The following is a 12,186-nucleotide window of genomic DNA, read 5'->3' on the forward strand; positions in this document are numbered from 1 at the left end:
AGATACCCTTTGTTTTTTCCCAGGGACAGAAGTGACTGATGGTTAATCTGAAGTCCAGTTAATGAATAATCCACAACCACTTTTTGTGACCCTAGGACTGTTATCTTAATATTCTACTCTTATGGACTCGTAACATAAGTATTACCTGATAGCCTTAACCTCCGGTACCCATCCTTTTGTTCCTGGAATTCACAGCTGCTCACCATTCCCTACATGTCCAGACTCTTACTCCTCTTTCTGTTCCTTTTGCCAGCTCTTCTGCCTGAAATACTCTTCCTCCTATTTTCCATCTAACACAAACCCACTAATTCAAGCCTAGCCTGAAAATTAACTTCTGTGAAGCATATCCAAGCCCCACAGTTAGTCATTTCCTCCTCTGTTGTTTCTAGAGCACTTTGTATATCCTCTGCTGTAAGCCAAATGACATATAATTTTTGGCTTATGGAACTGTCTCCCCTACTACAATATGAACTATCCAAGGATAAGGGTGATTCTGCTTACTTTTAATTCCTGGTGCCTAGTACCTAACACATCATAGGTGGTCAATTAATGTGGAATGAGTGAATGAATACATAAATGAGAGCAAGTGAATGATTCTCTCTGCTTAACCAAAGGAAAAGCCTAAGGTATTACTTCCAGATCTTCATCACAGACTAACTCCTGAGCAACCAAAACTGTTCTATTAACCGGCTAAGGGTAAAACATAGCTGGCATAGTCCTTACTAGCTAAGAATGCACAGCCAATTAGCTCCGCGTTTGCATGGTTTTAGTTCACTGCTCCAATCATGCATCCATTCACCTCTTTATCGAGTTCCATGTGCATTGTGCTAAACACAAGGTGAGATGCAAAGGGAAAATAAGGCACATTACAGTTTGATAATAGAGTAAAACAAGAGCCCAGCGGTAACCCACAGACAGATCTCAGTAGTGCTATAGAAAGCAGGCACAGCAACTGTCAGGTTTGGAGGGAGGCAGACAGCCTCTCAGTAGGATGATAACAGAAGCATCATGAACTACTGACTTTTAAAGCCAGCTTTTAAGGTTGCAGAAAGATCTAGGAGGGTGCGGAAGGGCCTTCCACGATGATGAAACAACATGGACCTTTGAAAAATGATGAATGAATCCACTTGGATTGGAGTGTAAAGAATTTTGGTAGGAAAGTGTGAAGAACTTTGGACCATAAAGGTTGGGAAATTATTGCTTAACACCTACCTAGCCTGGTGTTTTTCAAGGCTAGCAGCACTTCCAGCCTATCTCTCAACAAATATGACTTAGATGCTTATGTTCTTTTTCAAACATCTTTTACTTAAGTGACCTACTTTTGTGTTCAGGTATTAAGATTAATAAGAATGTATTAACTTATCAATTCATACTTAATGGTTCCTGAATACCCTAAAATTATGTATTATATTTTAATTGAAATATAGTTTATATACAGCATTATATTAGTTTAAAGTGTACCACATAGTGATTCAATATTTTTATAGATTACACTTCATTTACAGTTATTACAAGGCTATATTTCCCAGTGCTGTCCAATATATCCTTTTTATTCATTATGCGCAGTGCTTTGTATCTCTTAATCCCATGCATCTACCTTGCCCACTCTGTTCCCTCTCTCCACTGGTAAACAAACCACCAGTTTGTTTTCTATATCTATGAGTCTGTTTCTGTTCTGTTCTAAGAGTTCATTTATTTTATTTTTTTAGGTTCCACATGTAGATGATAACATGGAGTATTTGGCTTTCTCTAACTTATTTCACTGAGCATAATACCCTCCAGGTCCATCCATGCTGTTGCAAATGGCAGAATTTCATTCTTTTTTATGGCTGAGCATGGACAGAGGAGCCTGGCAGGTTACAGTCCGTGGGGTTACAAAGAGTCAGACACAATTTAGCAAGTAAACAACAGCAACAGTATTCCATTTATTCCATTATATATATGTATGTATACACACACACACACACACACACACACACGGCACATCTTTATCCATTCATCTGTTGATGGAAACTTAGGTTGCGTCCATATCTTGGCTATTATAAATAATGCTGCTGTGGACATTGGGGTGCGTGTATCTTTTTGAATTAGTGTTTTATGAATATCCTAAAATTAAATGCATATTCAGAATCTCACACTCTATTGTTTATAGGTCAATTTTTTCTTTAGAACATCAGGAAGAAATTGTACTCTTTAAATAAAAACTACTTAACAATAGTACTCTGGAATATTTTTTAAAAAGTCAACAAACTTGTGTTTATTCATTTAATTATTTCGTTCTCCTTACTCATCAAAAATGATTCTATCTACTTAGAAGAACTGATAGATATATCTACACTTTTATCCTGGTGTTTTCTAATGTTCTGAGCACACTGTTTGCACTTTTTTCTTTTCTTTTTTTTTTTTTACCAACAATATGTCAAGTTATTTGACAAGATAGCTGGTTTTATATGGTCTAGTGTACGCACTTGTTACAACAGAATGGTAAGCATTCTCCCTTTAGCTACCATTTAACTGCCACCATTCAAGGTAACTGTGTTACCTGATCATTAATCTTGCTGAATAAGCAGTGTTGAATCTTTGTATTTTTAGCAATGAATTCCATTGAAATAAGCATAATTGAACACTTTCTTCATTTTTTAAAAAAAATTCCATTTTACCTTGCCTTGACATACTGAGTTTTTTTTTCTTTTTTCCTAAGCCTCTTTTTCCAAGTAAGATGAAAGGGAAGCAAATAATTCATTGGCCTGACTATTGTAAAATTATCTAAAAAAGAAAAAAAAAAAGTCATTTGGGGATCTTGTGTTAGAAACACTGTTTTGGCTTACTTTTTTTCTGTGAAAAAGGAATTTTCCATGCCTTTGACACTATTTTAAAGTGTAGACGTCATAGAAGAAAGATGACAAAAGGATATTGTTTTATTATAATCCTTGAGAAAAGTTAGACTTTCTTCTGCAATTCCCTTCCCACCCCCTGTCCTGGGGTTGAGGTACCAAAGGCAGATTTTTAGTTTAGAGGCAGCTATTTATAGCAGAAATATAGGCCTGAGTTCAAATTGTGACTCCCATCATTTATTGGCTTTGTGACATTTAGCAAGCCCCATGGCATTGTGGTGCACATTAAATAAAATAATGTATAAATTATCTGGCCTGTAGTGGTATTAAATAAATGTTAGTTCACCTCTGTAGATGTAACTGGTTTTGGCTCTTTGCACCCTCCAAGGAAGCATAGTTCCCTTAGGCTCCAAAATCTAACATTTGTATTTGCTTATGAGTCTTTTCATTTTCATTCACGCAGACTTTCCAGGTTCTGACTATTGACTCTAGAGACGATTGGTTCTTTTAAACACTGTTCTTCACTTCCCGAAAGGCATCCTTCTAAACCTAAAACTTCCCCTGGAGGCAGAGTGTAATATACCATGACCCTCTCCCTGTCCTCCCTCTGAGGGTATGATCTTTGCTGTCTCCTGCTGTTTGTGCAAGATAAGGGCATACCTGAAATCAATCATGAAAATAAAAGAAGAATAACAGCTATAGAGCTGGCCATTTCTGCCCAGGAATGGAGGCAGGATGATGTAAAGGTAATGGGGTGGTTCCATAAACTGAAAATGTGGGTGACTTACCAGAAGACAACACTCATATTGTTTGAGTTATTTTTCTCCTATTTTTGTGTTTGCCAAATAGGGCAAAAGTGACCAGAGTGCAAATATAAAATGTCAGAGAGGAAATTTAAAGACAAAGTTAGCACCTCAGTATCATTCTCTCATCTTTTCTCACGCTTTTCCTTCATGTTGCTATTCTTGTCTCCATGAAGATCTATATAATATCTTAACATATAATAATTCCTAACCTAGGTCAGGGTGAATGATACCCTTTTTCAGTTGTTGGGAGGCAGTATTTTATCAGTTTTAATTTTAGCTTACTACATGAGTTTCCTTGAGCAACTTCTTTCCTTTGTGTGAATTTCAGTTTCTATAAAATATTCATATTTTATTGAGCCTAAATTGCTGTAAGTATGATACCTCAATTATTTGATGTGCCACTATAAAAAATAAATATTGCAATTAAACAATGATTCAATGCTTTTTAGTTGCATTGATTGTAGATTTATGTGTATGTGTCAGACTTGGTGAAAACTAGGGTATGATCAGCCTTCTCAGTTTATAAGGAATAAGTTGGACAATGTACTTAAAAGTATTGAGCAAGGCACCTGGAATGTTATAAATATTCAGTAAGTAATAGTTCATTAAGGTAATGGTCATGTGATCAAGAGAACTTTTCAAAATGGTGTTCATTATTTAGGTGGTTCTTTGGGGATCAGAATCATTAATAGGTCACCTTGATGGTATTTGTTGGTGAAAGAATGCCCACTCATTTTAATTGAAAGTAACCGTAACATAACATCTCAAGTTATTTTTCAGAGGTATTCTTTAAATTATGAATACTTTGTTATTAAAAAATTCGTAGGCTATTGTTAAAGTTTCCTCTAGGAATACATTCTGTTGATATAATATCAACCCAGTGGGTTGGTTGAAGTCACTTTTTATGGAGAGAAATTAGTTTAAGTACACACCATCAATGAGATACTCCCTACATGTAAAGCTTAATAAAATTGCATTCATTGTTGGTATTATGATATGAGACCTCAGATTTTAAGTAACTTTTTTCTATTTTCCTCTCTCTACAGGAGGCAGACAGTGGGGAGGAAGAATGCCGATCACAGCCCAGGAGGTATGTTTGTTCATTACATCCTATAGCATTTCTATAGTGTTTTTTCTCTAATTCTTTCTCAGTCTTGTCAGATGAGTTTGTCCTGGTTTTCCAAGATGCTTAGTTGATGTCTCAAAATGGAATTGCTTTAAGAATCCCGTTACTGACTCAGATTTTAAGTAGTGGACTGCATTATGTTGTACACGTGAAACTAATATAATTATTGTGTGGCAAGTATACCTCAATATATAAATTAACTAGTTAACTTAATTAAATAGTAGATTTCTTTTTTATTTTTTTAACCAGAAAGGCCAATATTGGCCTAGCTTTGACCCAATTACCTATCTTAGGTAATAAAAAAGCAAATTTTCCTTACCTAACTAAAGAACATTTCAGCCTTCAGTTTTGTCCTTATGTTTGTCATTCATTTTGACAGGTTTTGGTGTTTTTTTACAGATTGGTTAATACAAAGGATATACTAATTAGTTTGTGTGTGCGTGCTCAATTGGTTCAGTCGTGTCTGACTCTTGGCAACCCTATGGACTATAGCCCGCCAGGTTCCTCTGTCCAGGGAATTCTCTAGGCAGGTAGAGTGGGTTGCCATGCCCTCTTCAGCTAAGTAACTTACCCAGTCTTTTAAAATACAGTGAAACTTTTTTCCTTCCTCTCACGGAATAGTGGGCATCTTATAAGGATACCAGTACTTGCTGTCATTAAAAGAAAAGAATTATGAGAGATATCTAGGATGTATATAATAACATTTTTGTTATCTTCTTTAAAATGCTTTTTATGGTTATATTAAAGATTTAATAATAATTCACTGAAATCCTTAAATATTTGAAAGTGTAGCACTGTCAATGTTGTAATGCAACAAACTATATTTTATATGATATTTTAGTTTCTCAAGATTGCATAGAATTCTACTTTCTTTCTTGTTATAAGTACATTATTATACTGTGACCCAATAGAGTATATCTTCTGTATGAAATAAGTGCCTTTTAAAAATATTTGTTTAAATGTCTGTGAAATAAAAAAAAATTTTTTTTAATCAACTCACTTGAGGACATTATGCTAAGTGAAAAAACCCAGTCCCCAAAAGACACATACTGTGTGATTCTACCTATATGAGATACCTAAGGTAGTCAGATTCTCAGATATGAAAAGTAGAATGTTGGTTGCCAGGGTCTGGTGGAGGATGGATGAGGAATTATTGCTTAATGGGTACAAAGTTTCATTTTTGGAAGAGAAAAAGTTCTTGAGATGGATGGTAGTGTCAGTTGCACAACAGTGTGAATTACTTAATCCCCTGTACATTTAAAAATAGTTAAGAAGGCAAATTCTATGTTATATGTAGTTTACTATATTTAAAAAACAAATGATCTGTTCATGCCCACTAGGTCCTTTTTATGATAGCTAATTCTGGTGATATGTTGTCTTTTGCAGAAGATAGGCATAAAAATATGATAACACAGTTGTAGAACTGAAAATCAGGTTATGTATTCTTACCTTTTTGGTAAAAATATAAATGGATGAAATTCAGTTCCAGTCTTTCCTTTTGCATATTTATGAACTCATTGCTTTTCATCTTCTTATGTTTTGACCCACTTTGCTGACTGGAGAATAAACAAAGCCATGTAACATGCCAATATTCAGCCATTTTGACTTACAAATGGCTGTCTCATGAGTCAGCCTAATAAAATTTCAGGGTAATAAATGTTCTCAGTTGTGTCTGACTCTTTGTGACCCTGTGGACTGTAGCCCGCCAGGTTCCCCTGTCCATAGGATTTTCCAGGCAAGAATACTAGAGTGGGGTGCCATGCCCTCCTCCAGGGGATCTTCCCGATGCAGAGATCAAACCTGTGTCTCCTGCATTGCAGGCAGATTCTTTTCCACTGGGGCTTCCCTGGTGGCTCAGAAGGTAAAGCATCTGCCTGCAGTGCAGGAGACCCAGGTTTGATCCCTGGGTTGGGAAGATCCCCTGGAGAAGGAAATGGCAACCCGCTCCAGTACTTTTGCCTGGAAAATCCCATGGATAGAGGAGCCTGGTAGGCTGCAATCCATGGGGTCCGCAAAGAGTCGGACATGACTGAGTGATTTCACTTTTTTTCTTTCTTTCTTTCCCACTAGTGCCACCTGGGAACCCCCAAGGTAATAAATAAAAGTGAGCAAAAGGAAGATACCCTTGAAATAAATCTTTGAAATCCCAAGATATCTTTTTTTAAGATAACTAGTTGTGGAAGGAAATAAAGTAGATCTAAATTTAGAAAATATTTTAATTATAGTAGAATTCTCCCATTTCTGTATGTATCAACTGTAAGTAAGTAGGTTTGCTACTTCAAACCTAGCAATGAAAGTTTTGTAGCAGGTGGGGAAGAGAAAGAGAGAGCAAGCAGTGTGGGCCAGAGGAAAATCAGAAAATATCCTGGTAAGTTCTGGGTCTTGGATAAATGGGATGTAGGTAGGAGAACAGAAGAGCATTCCATACACAGGAGGATGGGGAGGTGGGAGGATATGCCCAGAAGGATGGAAGTAGGTACTAATGTGTTCCAAGGGCAGATCATCATTCATATCTTAAGAGTAGAACAACTTTGATTTGGTAGATCTTTGTCTAAAAGAATGCATGACTGCTGGATAACAGTCTGGCAGTGTTATGCAGTATGAGAGGAGGCAGGAGAATGAGCTAGAAAGCTGTTGCAGGCAGATGGCTAGAGGTGGGCAGTCACCTCCCTAACTGATAGCAGCATGAAGACAGAAACTGTGTCTTTTATCTCAGCATCCACAGCAATTAGCACTCAATAAATGCTCATTAAATGAATGAACAGGAATAGAAGATTGGTTGATATCTTTACTAGAAATGGTGTAGTTGAAAAAGAGAACTTGTAAGACAACGTATGAAGAGTTCACCTCTGCACATGTGAAACAGCAGGGCAATAGTCAAGTGGAAATAGCTTAAAGAGGGCTGAAAGAAAACATAGAGTCAGGGCATGTCTTTGTGTAAGATGTAATTTCAAATGGTGGTGGTTTAGTCACTAAATCGTGTCCGACTCTTGTGACTGCCCACCAGGCTTCTCTGTCCATGGCATTTTTCAGGCAAGAATACTGGAGTGGTTGCCATTTCTTTCTCCAGGGGATCTTCCCGACCCAGGAATCAAGCCCAGGTCTCCTACATTGCAGGCACATTTTTGCATTGCAGGTGGATTCTTTACCAACTAAACTATGAGGGAAGCTCTAATTTCCCATGGTACCGTGTTACTAACGCATTCGTTTTGTAGACACATCTTTCTTCAGATCTCTGTCTCTGGTACCTCATCAGGTTTTCCTTCTCTTGCCTTTGGTCTGTTTCTTTTTTACTTTCGAGCTATGACTTCATTTCAGCCTGTTCAGTGAAATAATGTTTGTATGGATTTAAATATCATAATGACAATAAATACTATATTGCCCATCTTTTGCTGTGGAAAGGAAACAGGTGTACTTCTACCTGAGTGTGTGTTCTAGTTAAAGAATTTGTTAACTTAGAGAATAAGAGCATTATACCTAAATTTTTTTAAAAAGGTAGTAAAGAGGAAAAGTCTACTGTAAATATGAACTGTTAATTTATCCTCATATATGTATTTCGGGAGGGGGGCTTCCCAGGTGACGCTATTGGTAAAGAAGTGAAAGTGATAGTCACTCAGTCATGACCGACTCTTTGCGACCCCATGGACTATACAGTTCATGGAATTCTCCAGGCCAGATTACTGGATTGCATATCCTTTCCCTTCTCCAGGAGATCTTCCCAACCCAGGGATCGAACCCAGGTCTCCCACATTGCAGGCGGCTTCTTTACCAGCTGAGCCAAGGAAAGTCCAAAGTCGCTCAGTCATGTCTGACTCTTTGCAACTCCATGGATTATACAGTCCATGGAATTCTCCAGGCCAGAATACTGGAGTGGGTACCCTTTCCCTTCTCCAGGGGATCTTCCCAACCCAGGATCGAACCCAGGTCTCCTGCATTGCAAGTGGCTTCTTTACCAGCTGAGTCACAAGGGAAACCCTTGGTAAAGAACCTACCTGCCAATGGAGGAGATGTAACAGATATAAGTTCAGTCCCTGGGTCAGGAAGATCCCCTGGAGGAGGGCATGGCAACCCTCTCTGGTGTTCTTGCCTGGAGAGTCGCATGGACAGAGGAGCCTGGTGGGCTACAGTCCATAGGGTTGCAAAGAGTCAAACACAAGTGGAGCAAGTTAGCACACAGCACATATACATTTAAAAATTTTAAAACAATCTCATACTTATAGAAAAATTGTTGATACAGTGCAAAGAACTTTTTATTTTCTGAGCCATTTGATAGTAAGATGCCCGCATCACATCACTTTTCTTTTTTAAGAAATAAAATGATATTATTTCACAGAGAAACCTTATATTGAACTTAGAATATGTGCGTGCGTGTGATTGATTGATTTATAAAAGTAAAGCTTTCCCATGTGTTAAAAACCAGCTCTAACTGATGATAGTGAAGCTCTACATCTTCTGCTTTTGGTCTGTCTGAACTCTGAATCTCCACCTCTGTCCATATGGGTTGCTCTTCTGATCCAGAAAACTTTCAGCTGTTTATAAATACTTTGATGTGGCCACCAGGGGGTGTAGCGAGCTATCCTCCCATCCTCGAGTTCTGCCACTTTGTGCTAAGTGCACAGTTTGGAAGGTTCTTTCCTAGCCGCTCAACAAGAATAAGAATTTTCATTTCACTGAAGTACTCTTTGTTTCTGAAGAATGTGTTCACAGACTCTATCTTATATTTATCTGACATGTTCTGCTTCTGAGAACAAGAGGGATTCCTTTTAAATCTGATTTGAAAAACTAATTATTGCAGCCACAGTGAAATTAGGTATATCTGTTAAAGCTAAATATAGTTAATTCTACTTTCTTCCCCCAGATGTTATTCTTCAGGGTATAAACAACAAACAAAAGTCACTTCCCCTTAATTCTTGACTTGGCCAAACTAAATTTTTGAAAAGTTGTTTTCTTATAAAATTCTGGAGACTAATGAAGTGTCAAATACCTATTGCTTCTGGGAGAGGATGCTGGGAAGATATTGAAGAAGGAAGCACCAGGAATCTGCCTGTCCACTTTGACAACAATTGCACTGGAGAATCTGTCTGATGTAACATGAGTTTGAGTAGACTCCAGGAGTTGGTGACGGACAGGGAAGCCTGGCGTGCTGCAGTCCATGGGGTTGCAAAGAGTCAGACATGACTGATTGTGGAGCTCTGTGGTCTATTAAAGGCTTGCAACCTCCAAGGAAAGAACTAGAGGGTAAATTGTTATCAATTTTAGCTCTTAACTCTTAGTAACTACCCATCCCTCACTCTCAGCTATATGGTAAATAGCCATGTACATGTTCCTGGTACAGCTTGCATACAGCTTATATTAATAGCAAATGGGGTGAGCAAAAAGTATCCTATCCTCCAGATATCAAGATATCAAGGATCTGTGATCTGATAGCTGAGTGCCACTTCTGACCATTGAGGTGCAGACAAAGAGGCAGGCAGCCACTGTTGCGGAATAATCCCCCTTTTTGTTGCAAGCCCCTCTTCATGCTGAAGTGTTTCAGGGATTTAAAAGACTAGCACCTTTTTTTCCTCCCCTTTCACTTTTTGCCTTTCCGCCTTTTGAGAGTCAGACATTAAGGATGAGGACTTCAGAAACATTTCATATGGAGGAAAATTGAACATGTCTATGTATGCCTAGGGAAAAGCTCAGAAAAGACCTGAAAAGAGCTTAGGTTTACATCTCAGCCTAATCCTCAGTGAGATGGCCTTGTCATCATGCTTAGTTGCTTAGTCATGTCTGACTCTTTATGACCCTTTGGACTATAGCCCACCAGGCTTCTCTGTCCATGGGATTTTTCAGGCAAGAATATTGGAGTGGATTGCCATTTTCCTCCTCCAAGGGATCTTCTTGACCCAGGGATCAAACCTGCGTTTCCTGTGTCTCCTGCATTGCAGGTGGATTCTTTACCTGATGGCCTACAACAATCAAAAAGACAAAAACAATAACAAAAAATAGTAAACCCTGGGGAAGGTGAAGAATCACATTTCCAAAGTTACTACATTATTAGATTCAAATGTTCTATGTTCAACAAAAAAAAAGCACAAGGCATACAAAGAAACAGTAAAGTATGGTCCATTCAAAAGAAAAAAATAATAGAAACTGTCCCTGAAAAAATATGTAATGAAGATATACTATACAAAGACTTTAATGCAACTATCTTAAAGACATTCAAAATACTAAAGGAAAATGTGGAGGAATTTACAAAAATGATATGTGAACAAAATGAAAGTATCAATAAGGAGATAGAAAGTCTAAAAAGAAACCAAAACAGAATGTCTGGAGCTGAAAAGTACAGTAACTAAAAAGAATTTCACTAGACAGATTCAAAGGCAGATTTACCAGGAAAGAGAAAGGAAAATCAAACCTGAAGATAGGGCAATGGAAATGATCAAGTCTGAGGAACAGAAAAAAAAAAAAAGACTGAATAAAAGCAAGCAGGGCCTAAGGGACTTATGGGAGATCATCAAGAGGACCAACATGTGTCATGAGAGTCCCAGAAGGATGAGAGAGAAGGAGGCAGAGTAAATATTTAAAGAAATAATGGCTTAAAAGTTCACAATTTGTAAGTTTCCTGGTGGCCTAATGTTTAGGATTCTAGGCTTTCACTGTTGTGGCCCAGGTTCAATCCCTGGTCCAGAAACTGAAATCCTGCAAGCTGCATGGCACAGCCAAAAGGGGGGAAAAAAAAAACCTTCCCAAATTTGATAAAAGACATAAATATCCAAGAAGCTGAACAAACTCCAGGTAAGATGAACTCAAAGAGACTCACACTAAGACACATTATAATCAAATTTCCAAAAGACAAAGAATCTTGAAAGCATCAAGAAAAGTGTATCATCACATACAAGGGATCCCCAAGGTTAGATCATTAGCAGATTTCTCATCAGAAACTTGGAGGCCCAAAGACCTATGAACCAATACATTCAAAGTTCTAAAAGAAAACAACAGTCAACCAAGAATCCTACATCTGGCAAAACTTCCCTTCAGCAGAGAAAGAGAAATTAAGACTCCAGATTAATAAAAGCTGAGGAAGCCTGTGACCACTAGACCTGCCCTGCAGGAAATGCCCAAGGTTTCTCCTGCCAAGTGAAAATGAAAGGACATCAGACAGTAACTCAAAGCCATATGGAGATATAAAGATCTCAGTAAAGGTAGTTACACGGGCAATTATAAAAGCTAGTAGTATTGTAATTGATTTGGAACTGCACTTTTTGCTTTCTACCTGATTTGAAACTAACACATTTAAATGAAAAAAACCTTCAACTATTAGTGTAAAAACTAGTGTTATGATAACTTTGCTTTGTAACTCCATATCTTGTTTTCTGCATAATTTAAGAGACTAATGTGTTTAAAAGAATTAATAGTTTATGTTTTGGGATCCACA

The 12,186-nt window shown here is 37.7% G+C and overlaps 1 protein-coding gene across 4 annotated transcripts in view; it reads left to right on the forward strand.

Moving 5' to 3' along the window:
* SSH2 (slingshot protein phosphatase 2) overlaps positions 1-12,186 on the forward strand; it is a 246,847-nt gene that overhangs the window by 106,531 nt on the left and 128,130 nt on the right. For all 4 annotated transcript variants that reach the window (XM_025280957.3, XM_025280956.3, XM_025280960.3 and 1 more), the window contains one exon: positions 4,687-4,730. In XM_025280957.3, the coding sequence (XP_025136742.3) occupies positions 4,687-4,730 (44 nt within the window). The remainder of the gene's footprint in view (positions 1-4,686; positions 4,731-12,186) is intronic.

The sequence above is a fragment of the Bubalus bubalis genome, chromosome 3 (genome assembly GCF_019923935.1).
Source record: "Bubalus bubalis isolate 160015118507 breed Murrah chromosome 3, NDDB_SH_1, whole genome shotgun sequence".
Taxonomy (NCBI): Eukaryota; Metazoa; Chordata; class Mammalia; order Artiodactyla; family Bovidae; genus Bubalus; species Bubalus bubalis.